Raw genomic sequence first — 16,458 nt, 5'->3', positions numbered from 1 at the left:
TTCAAAGATCTAATTCCAAACATAACGCGTTTTCTCATTCATTGAATATTTGATTGCAGCTCAAAATAAAAAACAAATATCCACATACAAAACACTATATTTATCAAAACAAACTTGACTCACATACAGAGTTTTACGACTTTAACAAATGATTATATTTACAAACTTAACATGTAAGTTACACAAAAATATTGAAACCAAGCAAATACAACTTTTTTTATTCATAGAGCAAAGAGCAACCAATTCGATGTATAGAAAATTAAAACATTGAAAAGAGTTAACGACGGGTCATACGCGTGTCTTTGATTGGACTATGAACCTATTACGTCTTTTGTTTTTCATTATTACCAAATGTATTTTACATATAAACATAATATAATACTTCGGCTAAGTTGGTTTTTGTAATCAAAATACAAAAATATCCGCGTAGTTTTGTCTTACCTAAGATGAAAGTAAATTTATGTAATACTGTTTAAGTCAGTAAACAATTTAAAGAATACGGTATAACCGAACTCTATTTTTTTAGGTCTTTGCCTTTGCTTTTTTTTTGAGTTCTTTAAATTGACAGAAATACGATTAACGTAAAACTATAATTTTATATCTTAAAAAAATCACGCAATTCGTGTCTTTCAAATACACGACATAAATGTCAATAAGACCTCAACCTTTTTGACTAGGTCGATCACACGATATTCGAAAATTTATTACAAAAATCTTGTCAAATACTACAAAGGACATTTATTGGTTTTGGATTATATTCTCAGTTTTCAGATCGATAATACTATCATTTTTTGGCTCTTGAGGTAATTCACACGGTTTTTCACAAGTTTCATTGACATCTCCATTAGTACTTTCAAGAATATCTTTACTTAATTCCGGATTTTGTGTTTCTCCTTTGATTTCGTCACTGACAACTTCTAAGTCACACAGATTGATATTCGCCATATTAATAGCTTGTATAAGACTTTCCATAGTTTTACTATCAATTTTTTCATCAGGGCTATCTCTTGTATCAATATTTTGTATTTCATCATTTTCTTCAGCTTTTATTTCGTCTACTGCATTTTCTGGTGTCGCATTGTCCACGGCTTCTACAGTTTCTGGTGTCGCATTGTCTACTGCTATTGTTTCATTATTCTTTACATTTTCATTGTTTTCCTCTGATTTCTGTTCATTTGTTACGGTTTCCGTATTTTCAGCTGCCTTTTGAGCTTTCTTTTTCGACTTTGACTTCTTTTTGGTTTCCGGTTTCGGTGATTCTTCCTTCTCTTCTTTGTTTGTTAATGTGTTTAGTTGGGTCTGCAGGTGCGCCAGACTTTGTCTTAACTGGGCACAGTTAGCTGCCATGGCATCAACCTAAGGAAAATTATTAATAATATATAAATACAATTGTTACATCATAATAAAACTTAAAATGAGTACTATCTAGATTAACAAATAAGTTTTTTAACAGTTATTTACATTAATAAAATAAAGCTTTAGCATCTTTTAGTAAAAAAAACAAAAATCATAATCAAATAGATAATATAACTATTGTAAGGTACCTTTGCATCACTCGCAGTTTGCGCCGGCGGCGGGACGGGCGGTGCCGGCGCGGGTGTAGGCAGGGGTGGCCGTTCAATGTTATTCTCCTTCAACGTAGTCAACAATACTGTGCGTTCCGCCTGAACAAATATGATGTTGATTAATGATGTCCTCGGCGGTACTCACTTTTCCGTATAGTTTAGCAAGTTGGATTGAAGTAAGGAAAAATAGAAAAGGCCCATGCTCAATTTATTAACTGAACATTTCAGTGAAGAAATCAGAGCTTAGGGAGCGTTCAAGTAATACGTAACGCAATTTTTGGAGATTATTGACACCCCCCCCCCCCCCATGTAACTCGCCGTAACGTTTTTCAGTACCCAAGTACAGTACTGTACTCGAATATAGTAAAACGTTTCGTGACCACCTAGTGACTCTTTAGTTACTATTATGTGGTGTAAGTCGAAAATAATATTAAAAATAACGAGTAATTCAATCCCCGCCCCGCATCGTAACGTTTTACAAAAGGAGCCGCCCCCCCTCCCAAAACTCGTTACGTAATACTTGAACGCTCCCTTACCTGCAGAGTTCTACATAATCCCTGCATATGATGCAAATGTCTGTTGGCTGCCACTGCTTTTTCTTCGCTCGCTTGTCGTTCACCACACATATCCAAGAGAGCTGTCTGTGATGTCTCCCAGCGTTTCTTCCATGATAGAGATTCCTTCTCCAATTTTTGAATCTTTTTGGACATCTGGAGTGACAAAAACATTTTAAAAATAGGTATAAGATTTAACATGTAAAAATATATACGATATTTATTTGAACTTGAATGTATTTACTTAACACATTTATTATTTCTTTTATGGGCAGAAACATACTGTTAAATGTTTAGGATGCCTGGGATATGCAATTAAGTTTTTTTAGCTTGAACAAATGACATAATGAAAACATTGCTTCAAATATGGGCTGGTATGGTATTATAACATGGTGCAAGTATAGACTAATCACTAACGTATTATAAAATATAATTGGATAAATTCTATGAAGTATATAGAATCTTTCTAAGAAACAATAACATTATTCAACACCATTTTACCTTTTCCATCTGCTCCTTAAAACCACCAAACACTTGATTACTTTTAACAAGTGCATTTTGGAACTCATCATATTTATCTGTGTAGACTGCTAATTGACCCTTTAATGCAGTTTCAGCTTCCTGGAGCTCCATAATCTTGGCTCTGTACTGGGCTAATGTAACTTTCGTATGTTCTGCTTCAGCAAGTAAGCGCTCCTTCTCTGCTTGATGTTCCAATGCGGACTTTTGAAGCTTTGCATCTGATAATTGAGATACTAATGCCATCTGTTTTGCCATTTTATCTATCTAAAATTAATATGAAATAATAATGATTAACTATACTAAAATGAAATACAGCTTCACTAGACTGGAATTTATGAATATAATTGACTAATTGAAGAGAATGTTTTAATGTAACAACTGTTTTTTTATCACATGTTGTATTTAAATTTAGGTACGTTTAAACCGGCCATAATGTGATTGCTAAAATATAATATTTTCTTTTGTTTGTGATGTCTTAAGCCTATGTAAAGTTTGCATGCACAAGCTAAATTTGAAACATTATGTGCCACATATATATATAAATGCCTTTTACTCGAACTCACAGGGTTTTTAGCAATAAAATTGTACCGAATGGGTTAGAAGCCTGTGTCCTACAGCATTTGATATGAACAGTTAACATTATTATTCATTTAATCAGTGTTTGATGGCACAAAATTAAATTTTAATTTTATATCATGGGTAAATATTCGTAAAAGTTGTGTTGTAGAATAGGTTAGACAGTGTCTTTTTGTCTAAATGAAGTGCTTGCCGCTGCCATATTTTAGACATTATTATAGTTCTATTCATACCTGTTGTTCCCTTAATTGATATTGCTCCACAACACTTTTAAATTTCTCAGTCATACTAATATTGTCATCTCTAAGTTTAGCATTTTTCTCATAATTCTGTTGCAATAATGCTGTTATCTCTGATAATGTGTTTTGAAACTTTGCCTGAGTCTCCTTGCGGCGTTCTTCTTCTTCACGAATCTTCAGAAGTGACTCCTCCTAAAATTTTAATAATATAATGTCTTTATAGGAAAACTTACAATATGGTAATTTAAATACTTACCAACCAAAAGTATTCTTGTTTACCTAGCTTACATGGCAATACAACAAGGATAAAATTGGTTACTTAAGTCTTTTGTTTTTCTTCTCTTTTTTATGTCTCACAACTGATGAATATATTATGTGAATATGATAATGAATATTTCAAATGTCTAATTAGTAAAATCTAGTTAGTAAGTTTCAGTAATACTCACTTTGATAGCTTTATTATGTTTTTGTAACTCTCTACATAGATTTTCTAGTTTTGATTTAACTAATATTGTCTTGTTATACTCATGTTGCAGCTGATCCTTCTCTTTAACCGACAATGCATACCGTTTATCTGACTGTTTGATATAGAACTGCATCTTTCTATTTTCATCTGCTCCTTGAATATATTTTTTGCAGACAAAGGCTAATTTTTCTTCAGTTGTAGGGATGGAATTCAAAGACTTCATGAGTTGCTCCATATTTTTATCATCCTGATTCAGGCGGTCGCCTTTTTTCGATTTTTTTGGAGGATCCTGAGGTGGTATAAGTTTTTGCTAAAATCCAGACAAAATATATCAGAATATAATCATTAGCAAACATTACTGAGTAGATTTGCTATTACACAATCGTGATGAGATATATTATATCCTAAAATTATTTTCCTTAACATAAGAAACGTGCTCACGAACAAAAATATCGTAAACACTATCTTGGCGAAATGCCAACAAAGTTGAGGTTAACTTTACAATAGAAAATCCTGTATTATGGAAAAGAATACTGTGATAAATCTGATTTTTTTTATTTCATTTACTTTAAAGGACATGTTTAGCATATAAATTAAGTAGTATCGATCGCAAAATTTACATGAAATAAAAGACCGACATTTGATAGGTTTTGAATTCTATTTATAAACCACCAATATAAGTTTTGAATTTACTTACTTCCACATCATTTTCTTTTACAGAAGGTTTACTGTTTTCTTTACTTAGTTCGTCTGTAGCTTCCATTTTATCTAGTAAATAGTAATCCGTATAAAGTATTTCTGTCTTGAATCGTTAAACAGTCAAACAACGAAAGTTACCGTAGGAACGTCCTAAAAATAGTAACCAGTGAAAACTATCGAATATCGATAATTGTGTACGGAATCGAGTAAAGCTTACAAAGAAATATGTATTCGAGTCCATATGTTATGAAATTTTATCATGCATTTTTTATTCATCGATTTTTTAAAATCTAGATCTGCGGATCGAATTGAGTCTTTGCAAGCCATAAGCCATTACATGGCACCGAGGATAAAAAACCTATCCTTATGATGGATGACTAGGCATGTTATCTAAGATTTCAATTTCAATATTTAAAATTTTGGCAATTTTATGAATGTAGAATAGAAATGAGTTTCATATTTATAGACATTCTTGCTATTTTCTGCCAGGCTCTTATAGATATCGAATTTAGACAAGAATCGTTATTCGTTACCTGATTATAAAATCGATTAGTCGATGGCGATTGGCGATGCAATGTAATGGCAGACTGTACATCAGTCTTCATAATATTATTTATTCTTCCAAAAATCAAGCTGAAATAAGAATTAAGATTATAGAATATAAGAATTATGATATTACGATAGTTCCTTTATCACAATTATTTTTAAAGAAGTTTATAAGTTTCTTTTCATTTTGCTTTTCAAATTATATTTAGTATCTGGTACTTTTTCAATAACTGTGGTCTGTGATCTCTGATCTGCATGAATCTGGTTTTAGGCGGTTTATAATTGTAATATTGCCAGTTATTATTACTTTAACTAAATTGTTGGTATCTTAACGTTTTCGGCACATAATCCTCCAGTGACCAGTCCATAGCCATATTGATAAAATAACTTTAGTAGTGGGGATAATAATTTTATGGGAAAATATGTGATATTCTTTCTATCTGAATAAATTGAATATTTCGTAAAGTATCGGTATTTACTAAAATTTGTATGATGATGATGATGATAAGTGAAACTCAACCTTTATAAAACATAAAAATAAAACAAAAACGAACTTGGTTAGTAAAGGAGAAAAAACTGCTATTTATAAAGTATACATATAGGCAACACTAACAATATAACTGTCAAATGTCAATTACTGCTTGCAGTTTTCTCATGTTTTAATTCAGTCTCTTCAATTCAATTCCGATATTTATCAAAAAGAAGGAAAGACGTTGCAGGTGAGTAATTATTTAATAAAAAAAGTTTATTTATTCAACGTGCTCCATAGTTTAAGAAATATGAAGTTATTTATTGTGCTTTATAATTTGTGAAGTGCGAAAAATTTGCCGGCCGGATACCATCCGCTAAGGCCGTTATTTTTCAAGAGTTGAGGTCAATGTGCTTAGTCTGAATAGCGTTAGTTGAGAAGGTTTTACACATTTGCAAAAATTGCAATATTGCTTGTTCTTAATTAATCACATAATGGAAATAAGTACTTTGCACCTTGTCGTGGATTTAATTAAGCCGAGGTTTTTATCCGAATTTTATTCTTTGTTCACGTTCTTTGTTTTCGTTAAGTGAGTTCCTAGTATGATTTAATTATTTACATTTTTTAAATTATTGCTTTAGTTGGATAGGACGATCAATTGCATATATAATGCAATGTTTTTCATTTTATTATAATGTTAAATATTGGATGTTGGTTACATGATTACATAGTAAGTGAAACAGCAATGATTTGCATGGCTGATCAAAAAGTTTAGCAAATCAGATAATGTAATCTTTTTTATCAATACATTATGGTAGGTTTCGTTTGTTAATCATACTAAATGCTATAGTATTAATAAGAACATTGAATAGGACAAAGCAAAATATGATGTTGATGTTCAAGTGGTTCTTGTTTCAATTTAAATATTATTGGTAAAATTTTGTTTTTAAATTTACGTGTTCTCTACTAATAATGGCTTAAAAATATTACAACTTAACTACGACCTATTTTTACATACACTTTACCTGAACTATAAATATATGCTTGGATTGCTTTTAATCTATTTCAGTCTCGAATCTCAACAGGCGTTTTATATTTAACATTTTTTAAAGGGTTTCATGAATAATATACTACCTTGTCTTATAATGGTTTTGTATTGTATATCAATGGATACTATTTTTCTATGACACAAGGCTAGACAATTTCATTTCTAGTTAGCCACCAGCCTCTTGTCCACATTGAGATTTTTTAAATGAATCAAAAAAGTGAAAGTGGATTTAATGAATAAAATTGTATGTATATTGTTTGATATTGATGTCTTATCTATTTATGGTAAATTCATAAGTTTCTGTGTATATAATCAAAACATTTCTAATATCATTACTAATAGTTTAATAAATGTGTTCCTATACAAGTTAAAGAGATTAAAACATGAATTCTAAAGTCATTGCAAATAAATAATTTTGTATTTGTATGTTATTTTGTATTAATAAATGCTTAGCTGCTATGTTGCAGAGATTTCCACATTCACAATAACTAGTCATGTAACTAATAGAGCTATTAAGAGAGTAAGTTGAAAGATAATATGAAAATCATTATGCTAAAAATATTCCATTCCTATAATAGTATCTCAACACGGGTGGTTAGTACAAACACATATACCATTAAATGTAATCATTGGTGGCAATCAGTTTATTTATTTATATATTTATTAAGGAAACTAAACAGATACATCTCTATACAGTAAAAACACATTGGACATAATGTTATCCACAAAAAGTTTCACTGATAAAAAAAATATAATACAAAGTAAAACAAGATAAATTAGGAGAATAACAAACAAACTAGTAGCTATAAAACACAAGGAAGATACAAGGCTTAAGACATTAAGAGTTTTAACTTATTCTTATCCCAACATGGTTTTAATACGGGGGTGTAGTCTCAATATCCATGTCAAATAAGCATTCTGCAAATTAACAAACAATAGACTTTGCAAAATCCATTACAACAGACTGTATGGGCTGATTAGCACATAGATTGGCTGTATAATCCAATGTATTTCCTTAACTGTGGTTTACAGAACCAGACGTTTGGTATTCGGTGTATTGTTACTACGACGTCGTAAATTTATAATGACTATTGGCCTATAGGGAGGACGATTAGTCATTTGTCATATCAAGGTTTTTCCAGTAATAACTAGTTGTAATATTTGCTTGACAAAAACCCACCCCACGAACTGACGATTAAAAAATCGATATTTTGCTGCCATTGTATTGAATCATTATGTGTTAAGTAGTAGTAAAGTGTATTTTTATCGATACCTAATTAAAAGGGTTATATATTAAATTGGACTCATTATGTTACAAAACTATATTACTGCCCCTTTTCGAATCGAAAGGTAATGAATGGCAATTTTTTAAAAACTAGCATCCTTAAGATGTAAAGTCTTATACGTAATAAACAATAAAAGGGATACAACTTATATTTTGGGAATATTTCTCCTAGTTTTGCGTGACTAATAATGTCATAATAACACATTGTATATAATATTAAGCCAAAACTGGCTAATCTGTTATATTGATAGAGGTCAGGTGACGTGATTGAGCGTGAGTCTATTAATAAAGTTGTAGTAAATGTAAAAATTTTATTAATATAAATAAATTTTGATTTGATTTGTCGGTTTCCGATCGTTCGTTTGCAATTTAAAAACCTTATGAGGATAAAGAGGATTTCAAGGTAAATACAAAAGTTTCGATGGAATTTGCAATGCAAGACTGGTTAAGTAATAAAAGAACAACAAGAATAGATATTATAGGAAGTGCATTGCACTTTCAAGGCTTATAAGTTTCTAGTTATCACACTGACTCAATGGCGTATACTTAGACCACCTGATCAGTCTAATTAAAACAAGATATCTTTAAGGTTTCCTGTATGTGATGTGTGCTGCATATACTTATGTACAACTGTGACTCATAAAAACATTTGATTACGGATAGGGGTCGACATCAAAAAGACAGAATTTATCATAATTGTCTGGTTTATTATGATTATAGAGTAATTATTACTTACTGGTTACTGTTTCATAATCACCTAACTAGTTACACGCACCGGTACTTAATCCACACCAGGCTCTGCAACTCTGAAAGCATCGTGAGCAATACCCACTTCAATTGATTTTAGTCTCGTTCAAGTTTTCTGCTTATTGCTTATCAAACGTATCTCTTTTTACCTTTCTATGACTGTTATAATATTGGCCATTGTATAGAGAAAATGTTAAATATGTATGAGCAAGATATAGATAAGGTGTTACAAATTAAATTCACATTCCACTTTCAGCGTAATTTGTTACAAACTTGTTTCCCCATACGGTAATATGATATGCGTTCGTCCTTGTGCCGATGTTACTGTTTAGGCTTCGTCTAGACCAGTTTGACCATCACTGCCCTTTTTTATATCCGCTTTCTGTATACGGATATATCCTGGTGGGATATTATGCGATATCTAATTGTTATAACCCACTGACAGATGGCTTTTTGGCACACAAAGGTAGATCAAGAGATAGACTTAAAATAAATGTAAGCTAATTATATGTACTAAATGTGAAACGTTTTAGCAATTAAGAAAATTTACCTATTAATGATTATCATAGAAAATTATCGTGTTAATATAATGAGGGTAGATGTAGCAAGGGAGCATGTGAGGGTCCTATCGAGGTTTGGTTTAGCCACTAGCCGAGAGGGATGTAAGTAAAGCTAACAATTTTACTTGTTGGTACTACACAAATATTTTTTAGCTAGTATTTTCAAAATTGTACCCACAAAACATAATATGGTTACCTAATGCATACTCATTTTGGTGCCATAATTTTGCAGACGACTCCTACGCACTCTTAAGATTTTAATCAAGCCTTTCTCTTTTAACCTAACTGTAAGCCCGATATGGATCGGTATTTTTCGAAAGTGTAAAGGAAATTTGACGTAGTACAGTTTTCTTACATTATGAATGTACGGAAATCCATTTAATTATAGAATATAGGAACTGAATCAATGTAACTCAATATGGATTGAAACCGCATAAAAGTAACGTCTGTCGATCGTTTCGCTCTAATTTGTTTTACTCGGATAATATTACGCCAATATAATCGAGTCAATATTTAGCAATTTGCTAGGATAACCTTATTACTGGTAACATCGCCCACATCGCGTTTATATAGCTTATAATTACAACATGAATCAAATTAAATTACATATCCGTTTGATTTTGTCTAATGACAGTTATGGCCGTATTATAGTTCGTACTAAGTGTAACTAGGTCATAGTCTAGTCTTCAACAATACATTCCAATCATTAAAAGCCCATGTCATGATAGACCTTTATCATGTCTTCAATTAATTTCTCGTGTAAGACGATCGATTTTACGTTCTTCTACTTTCCATCGGTGAACGGCTAACATTAATAACTTAAAATTTTATTTACGACAGAACGACGAAATCGAATCATATGTAAAAAATACGAGTTGTAGTTATAATTGCTACAAATCGTAAGCAGCGGCTACACTATTTTACCAAGAAATAATAATTATTTTTGAATTATGTGAGTCATAACTTTATCTACAATGAACCGCTAGCAAAGATCGTAATTCGATACCTCCTAAGTATACTGAGTCAACTGACATTTTAGTAATTTTACAGGAGAGCCATTTTAAGGCAAATTGTTTATATTTTAATGAAATCAAACTAATTCGGAATAAATTAAATGTTTTTTTAATAAAGATTGAAAGCTCTTCCTTTGGTATAACATGATTTTGCTGAATTTTGTTTTTAAATGATATTTTATGTACATGACTCATTATACACGGGCGGGACTCAACAGTAAAATGGTTTAACTACCAGTTATATTCATATACGTTGTACATGAAAATCCATGGCTTACTCGAGAATATTACGAAATATGATAATCATTTTATTAATATCATACTACTTTTGGTTATTTTCGATTTTTTTTGTCCCACTTAATAATAAAATGTTTAAATTACATCACTTGACTCATTATACTAGGAAAGTACTTACCTATGTTAGTAGTTAAAACCTCAACGTATACTGGACTAATATAATCAATCGAGGCTTTTTAATTACTCATTTTAGGTATTTCGAATACCTCACGAAATTAATAAAGGTTAGGAAGAAGTAGTCTCATTAACAAAACAACACATTTAAAGAATCACGATGTATTTTTGTTTATACTAAGTAGGACCCTTTTTTGTAGCATGTAGTATCATTAAAGTTTCTTGAAAAGTAACAAACATCAATAAAAATAATAGAAACTAAAAATGGTAACTTACGTTAAACAATATTAATAAAAATAATAGATATGAATAATATAAATATCTAAAAATCTAGGAAATTCTAACGCTCAAAAAATTGCTATAAGGTTAAACAAAATAAATAAAAATGTTAAAGGTTGAACGAATCAAAAATCAGTCTGAATCACTATCTTCTGCTCCATTAGAGTTATTTAGATAGATAGATAGATCCATCATTAGTAGTTGTCCAGTTGTTTATAAGTTTTGACTTTGATTTGAAGTCCTTTATTAAATCCTGAGACACTTCAATAACTGTGTATGTATCTAAAAGCTGTATATCATTGATCAGGCATATAAAGCTTTTTATCTTTGTCTGTCTTTCAATTAAAGCGTGCATACTGTCGCCTTCACTTTGTGAATGACCCACTATTAGAAAGCGATGGCTAATAGCTATACTACACTTTAAACTACCTAACATACATTAAGAAATAAATCCTATTTCTATTTTGGCCTCCACAGTTGTCTGACTAAAACAGGTAATCATTGACACCTTCACCACCCGTATCTTCTATAAACTTAAAATGATAGCTGGAAATTTCAATTGCACCTCTCTTTACTGTCTGTTGATACCATCAAAACCAATCACCTTGGCGAGATTCCAGAATTAATATCGTGAAATTATACAAATAATCTTTCCGTTTATAATAAAAAGTACTCACGCTTCCGTGAGGTACATTAAGACACTTTTGAAGATCAGATGCTGATGTAAGGATTTCATTATTTTGTAACGCTGATTTTTTATCTTTTGTTTTCATCTTTCTAGCTTTCTCTTTTTTTTTAAATGCTCTACATGCTTTTCTTTATCTGCCTGCAGAACTTGCTTATTATTTTCATAAATGTGACATTGTTCACAAATATCTTTTTTGGGTTTATAAAACCTATATATAGATATTGTCTCACGGTAGTCCATAACCCATTCGATTCATGAACAGTTTTGGGAAGGATAAAAAGCCTTCCAGATAATTTTTACTTGATTTTTGGCGAGTGTAATGTGACTCTACAGGAGAAAATGCTTCAACGTGATCTATAACACTGTGAACGTTATCGGATGGATTATATGTTTATCCAAAGACCACGCTGATCTGATTTAATAAATCCATTACCTTTATCGGACTTTTCTAAATCTGTATAAGCAAAATCAAAACTAATAGAAAGGGTTCTCAAGAACATAGTTTTGCAAACCGATATTTTTGTGATCTTAATAATATTATCTCCTTCACTGCTTTTTTTATCGACAATATTTTTTCTCTTTTTTTCCAGCTTTTACAACATATCTTGCCAAAAAACCCATTGTCTTCGGTGGTGTTCTCACTGCATTTTTTACGACAAGTTGAGGGGCAAGAAGTTTTCATAATTCTCGTAGCATGTACTCTTCCGTTTCTACTGACATATTCCAATCCTCTATTAAGCTTATATTTCCTCTCCTTATCCTTGCATTTTTTATGAAAACTCTTAGCCTTTCTTTATCTTTTTTCGCAATGGAAATGCGCTTTTGGCGTTATTGGACGATGAGTATGTGATGTCATTAATGTCAGAAATTAACAGGAGATGAGTCAAAATAGTTATACGGCGATGGTACTGGAGTAATATCACAATAATTTTCTATAATGCTATTCTGGATGGGCGAATTACCTGGAGTGTTCTCTATGACTGATGGCGATCGATCTCCTTTTTGAGTTCAGTTATCAACATTCGATACCCAATGCGAAGAGCAAAGAATATAATCTAGGAATAATATGTAAGCATTAGAAGGGATATTCTGCGATACTTCCTTGCTATCATTCTAATCAATATCATCAAGTATTGATAGCTCCTCTTCCATAAAATTTGCATCCGGTGGCAATGGAGACTCTAAAGCAAACAACAATTAAAAACACAAGAATTCATATTTTTATATTTAACGTGCCAATATCAAGTTATAAAATTTATAACACATAAAAAAATATATTATACCAAAATTAAAACAAATATATCAAAAATTTAATTAATACATTATTATAGCCAGATAAATCAAGTGTCTTCTTTATAAAGTTTGTTCGTTGTAAACAGGTGTAAATATAGTTGTATCAGTATACGGCGTACTAAGCAACGTGTAACAATTATCAAACAAAAATGGCAAAATCACACTATATGTAACATAAATAAAGTATATCAATGTAACTTACCATATTCATCCCTGTTTTGCATTATATCACCGATTCCTGAGATATTGCTAATTGTATCATTAGTATTATTCACCTTATTATTGAGAAAATTAAAAAAAATTCGCGCCCTCGCCGTCATTTATCGTATACTGAGCCATAATATACTTGTATCAATGCGTCCTTCCTCACGCCCCGCGAATACTGATACAATGTTATTTGGATCAGTATACAATGTACGATTTTAACTGATGTTGAAATTGATTTAGTATACGTGAAATTATCTCGGTAATTATAGGTCTTTTTAAAAAAAAAATAACACTAACATTAAGGTCATGGTTTATTATGTACTTTTGTATAAAAAAAACAAAATACCTAAATTTGTTAGATGACTCAGTATACTTAGGAGGTATCGGACTATGTTTGTAAATGTAAGCCATTCAAGAATCATTGACTCACAATAAGAGCACAGTCACTTTTCTCATTATGCTATGAGTAACGGGATTTTTATCGTCTTCGCAATGTCGCGGAAACAATTCATTCGCAATAAAAGGCACCTAGCTTAGATTTTCATACTAAATAACGGTATCACGATAATAAGGAAGCTACTCGTTGACCTTCTTTCGCATACTAGGCCTATTCATTATTTTGACTGGTTACTACAGGAAAATAGATATTCCAAACTGCTATACGTATATAATAGCCCATAGTGATACTTATTTTAGCCTGACACATGTTGGAGATTTTTGGGTCTAAGATATGCCGCCGGCCTTCACCGAAACAACCAAGTGTTGATTACGCTCATATAAATTATATTATATTACATATATACACACATTTATATTCCTACGTAGATACATAGGGGTTCCTGTACCTGTACTGTATGTACTAATAATATTAATTGTATAGCCAAATTATATAATACAGATTTATATAACACCGCTAAAATACGGATTGCACTGCATAAAGGGGGTTATACTTATACATAACGAAATAATTGTCTTCACCTTCCCATAGTTTAAAAAATTATTAATTTTCTTTATCACAGTTTGTCCAAAATACAAAGATATAAATTATTATGCGCTATTGTTATCATACAATAGGAAGTGCGCATTTCTGCCGATAATGGACTTTCAATATGACTGGTGGTATTATGTTGTTTCATTCGTGCCTTACCGTTCTTGCGCATAGCATTGGAGCCATATTGAATGTGGAAAACGTCATAAAATGTATTCTATTTAAGAAAGAGACGGTAGATTGTTTTCTCGATAGTATGTTTTATTCAGAAATAGCAATTTCCAACAGTATTGTCGTTGCTCGACACGCTCATTATTGTTAAAATAACCGCAAATAGTTCTGAGAAAGGTGCATTTTATTTTTGAAGAAAAAAAGCAAATAGAACCGGTTTTGCATTGCAGAGGTCGATGTACGTATTCTGACGATAAAACATATTAACTATGAAGATTTTACTATATTTACTTTACCTACGTTTGTTATATATTATTTTTTATTACAACTTACTACAAACGAATTCATTTCCATTCTAACCTAGTGTGTCTTAGTCTTTTATTCAGAACTCCTAAATGAATTCGCAATAAAGTAAATAGATATTTATACCTATCCTACCTCGTAATATAACACCTGATATAGTTTTATTGACAGAAACGTTAAGCCGCCGCTCATAGACACCTACAATAGCAGTTGGTTCCCGGAAAGTGAATACTACTAACTTATTACGTAATAGTGCCTCAACTAAGTAGTAGCTTTAATTTTTTGTTAATATTTCCTGAATGTAATACTTTATAATTATTATTTCAGTATTAAAAATGACTTCAACATCGATCAACGTTGGTATTGGCGAGGGTACAAGGGTGTCTAGTCGGGTACTACGCCCTCCAGGCGGTGGGCACACAGACATCTTTAGCGGAGAGCCTGAACCTCCACGAGGAAGACGTCTGGTTCCTGCTGCCTCTGGTGCTATGTTTGGTACAACAATCTATTATTTTTCTTTTAAGGCTAAGATAAATAGATCAGTTAAAGTGTAAAGTAATTCTCCAACTGTCTCTGTTTATGCAACTGATGACAGTTGGAGTATTAGTTTACACTTTAACTTGTCTGTGAATCCCAGATACATGCTTTTCTTTTATGGATGGTGATAGGATGAATTTTATATTTTTTTTTAAATTATAACAATTATTTTTAAATAATTCATAAGTTTCTATCGTATCTTTCAGGTCACGGTGACGATACTAAATCAATAATAGGTGCTCAAACTCCAACCCAAAACGGAGCTTCCGTAACTTCGGAACCCGCACCACAGCCTGAAGTGCCTCAACCTGCAGCGCCACAACCTGCAGCGCCACAACCTGCACAATTCGAACCTGTTCCGGCTGCTGAACCTGTTGCGGTTGCTGAACCTGTTGTTGCTAACCCAGCCAAGGCATCGAAGCCTGCTACCCCAGCGGTGACCCCTACTGAACAGACTAAAGCTGAACCCCCTAAAAGAGTCCGCGTTCCCCCCGGCGGCTTTTCTTCAGGCCTTTGGTAAATGCTGAGAACGCTGGGACCGCGCAATGTGCCTTAGTTTTATGTTGTCTATCTCGTCTATTGTTTGATTGTGAAGCTGTCAAATTTTAAGCTGACTTGTAGATTAGGGCTACTGCGTGAATAAATTTTTACACTAGTGCGTGCGCGCCTAAATCCTGCAAATTGTTTGTTTCAAATTTAAAAATATGTTGTCATTTACATTGTTGAGTTATTGAGGGTATTTCAATAAGTTGTTTCGTCTACCCTCAAATTTGGCAGCTCATGTATGTCGAAGGCATTTTAGTGTATGATAAGCCTCTCAAATGGGCTGTGGGTTTTTAGTAGTGTGGGATAGGCTAACTTACGCATCTGCTGGATTTTGGTCCCGCGCTTTGTCAGCTTTGTAAATCCTCCTTTGTTTTTACTCTATATACGTTACGTACGATGATTTTAATCTTATATTTTAACTCTTTCGCTTGTGTCAAAGGCAATTGCCAACTCAAGACTTGTATACTGTAGTCACAAAATTGTTAGGCCTAAGGTATTTTATAGGTATTCAATATTGTCCGGGTTAGTCCAGGTTCATATTCCAATTATACAGTATTTACGGTTTTTTTAGCAAACTTCGTCTAACTGTTAATATTAATAACCGACTGATCTTTCAGGACTGTACTTAAAATTATGTTTTAACGCAAAACGGCAATGCGATTATGTATATTAATGATTTTTAACTATAATTGTATTTTTATATCAATTAAATGCTATAAATTTAAGTTAATGTTTAATTTGAAAAC

The 16,458-nt window shown here is 31.9% G+C and overlaps 2 protein-coding genes across 3 annotated transcripts; one reads left to right on the top strand and one right to left on the bottom strand.

Annotated features, from left to right (window-relative positions):
* Positions 1–79: 79 nt before the first annotated feature.
* On the bottom strand, positions 80–5,171 carry LOC125051688 (gamma-taxilin). The gene is made up of 8 exons (XM_047652189.1): positions 5,155–5,171; positions 4,620–4,771; positions 3,903–4,232; positions 3,451–3,648; positions 2,621–2,905; positions 2,102–2,275; positions 1,545–1,664; positions 80–1,356 (listed from the first exon to the last, which is right to left on the bottom strand). Exons 2-8 carry the CDS (start codon positions 4,683–4,685, stop codon positions 739–741), a joined length of 1,791 nt encoding a protein of 596 aa, XP_047508145.1. The 5' UTR covers positions 4,686–4,771; positions 5,155–5,171; the 3' UTR covers positions 80–738.
* A 583-nt stretch (positions 5,172–5,754) lies between these two features.
* LOC125051476 (cell division protein ZipA) lies at positions 5,755–16,437 on the top strand. 2 transcript variants are annotated; one of them, XM_047651779.1, is made up of 3 exons: positions 5,755–5,886; positions 14,957–15,124; positions 15,373–16,437. In XM_047651779.1, exons 2-3 carry the CDS (start codon positions 14,965–14,967, stop codon positions 15,684–15,686), a joined length of 474 nt encoding a protein of 157 aa, XP_047507735.1. In that variant the 5' UTR covers positions 5,755–5,886; positions 14,957–14,964; the 3' UTR covers positions 15,687–16,437. The 2 variants fall into 2 exon arrangements, with proteins under 2 accessions (XP_047507735.1, XP_047507736.1); XM_047651780.1 differs by lacking the exon at positions 5,755–5,886 and adding an exon at positions 14,328–14,564.
* Positions 16,438–16,458: the final 21 nt, after the last annotated feature.

Source organism: Pieris napi, chromosome 8, assembly GCF_905475465.1.
Source record: "Pieris napi chromosome 8, ilPieNapi1.2, whole genome shotgun sequence".
NCBI classification, from domain to species: Eukaryota; Metazoa; Arthropoda; class Insecta; order Lepidoptera; family Pieridae; genus Pieris; species Pieris napi.
The sequence above is the reverse complement of the archived record's forward strand: the minus strand, read 5'-3'. Positions and strand labels throughout refer to the sequence as shown.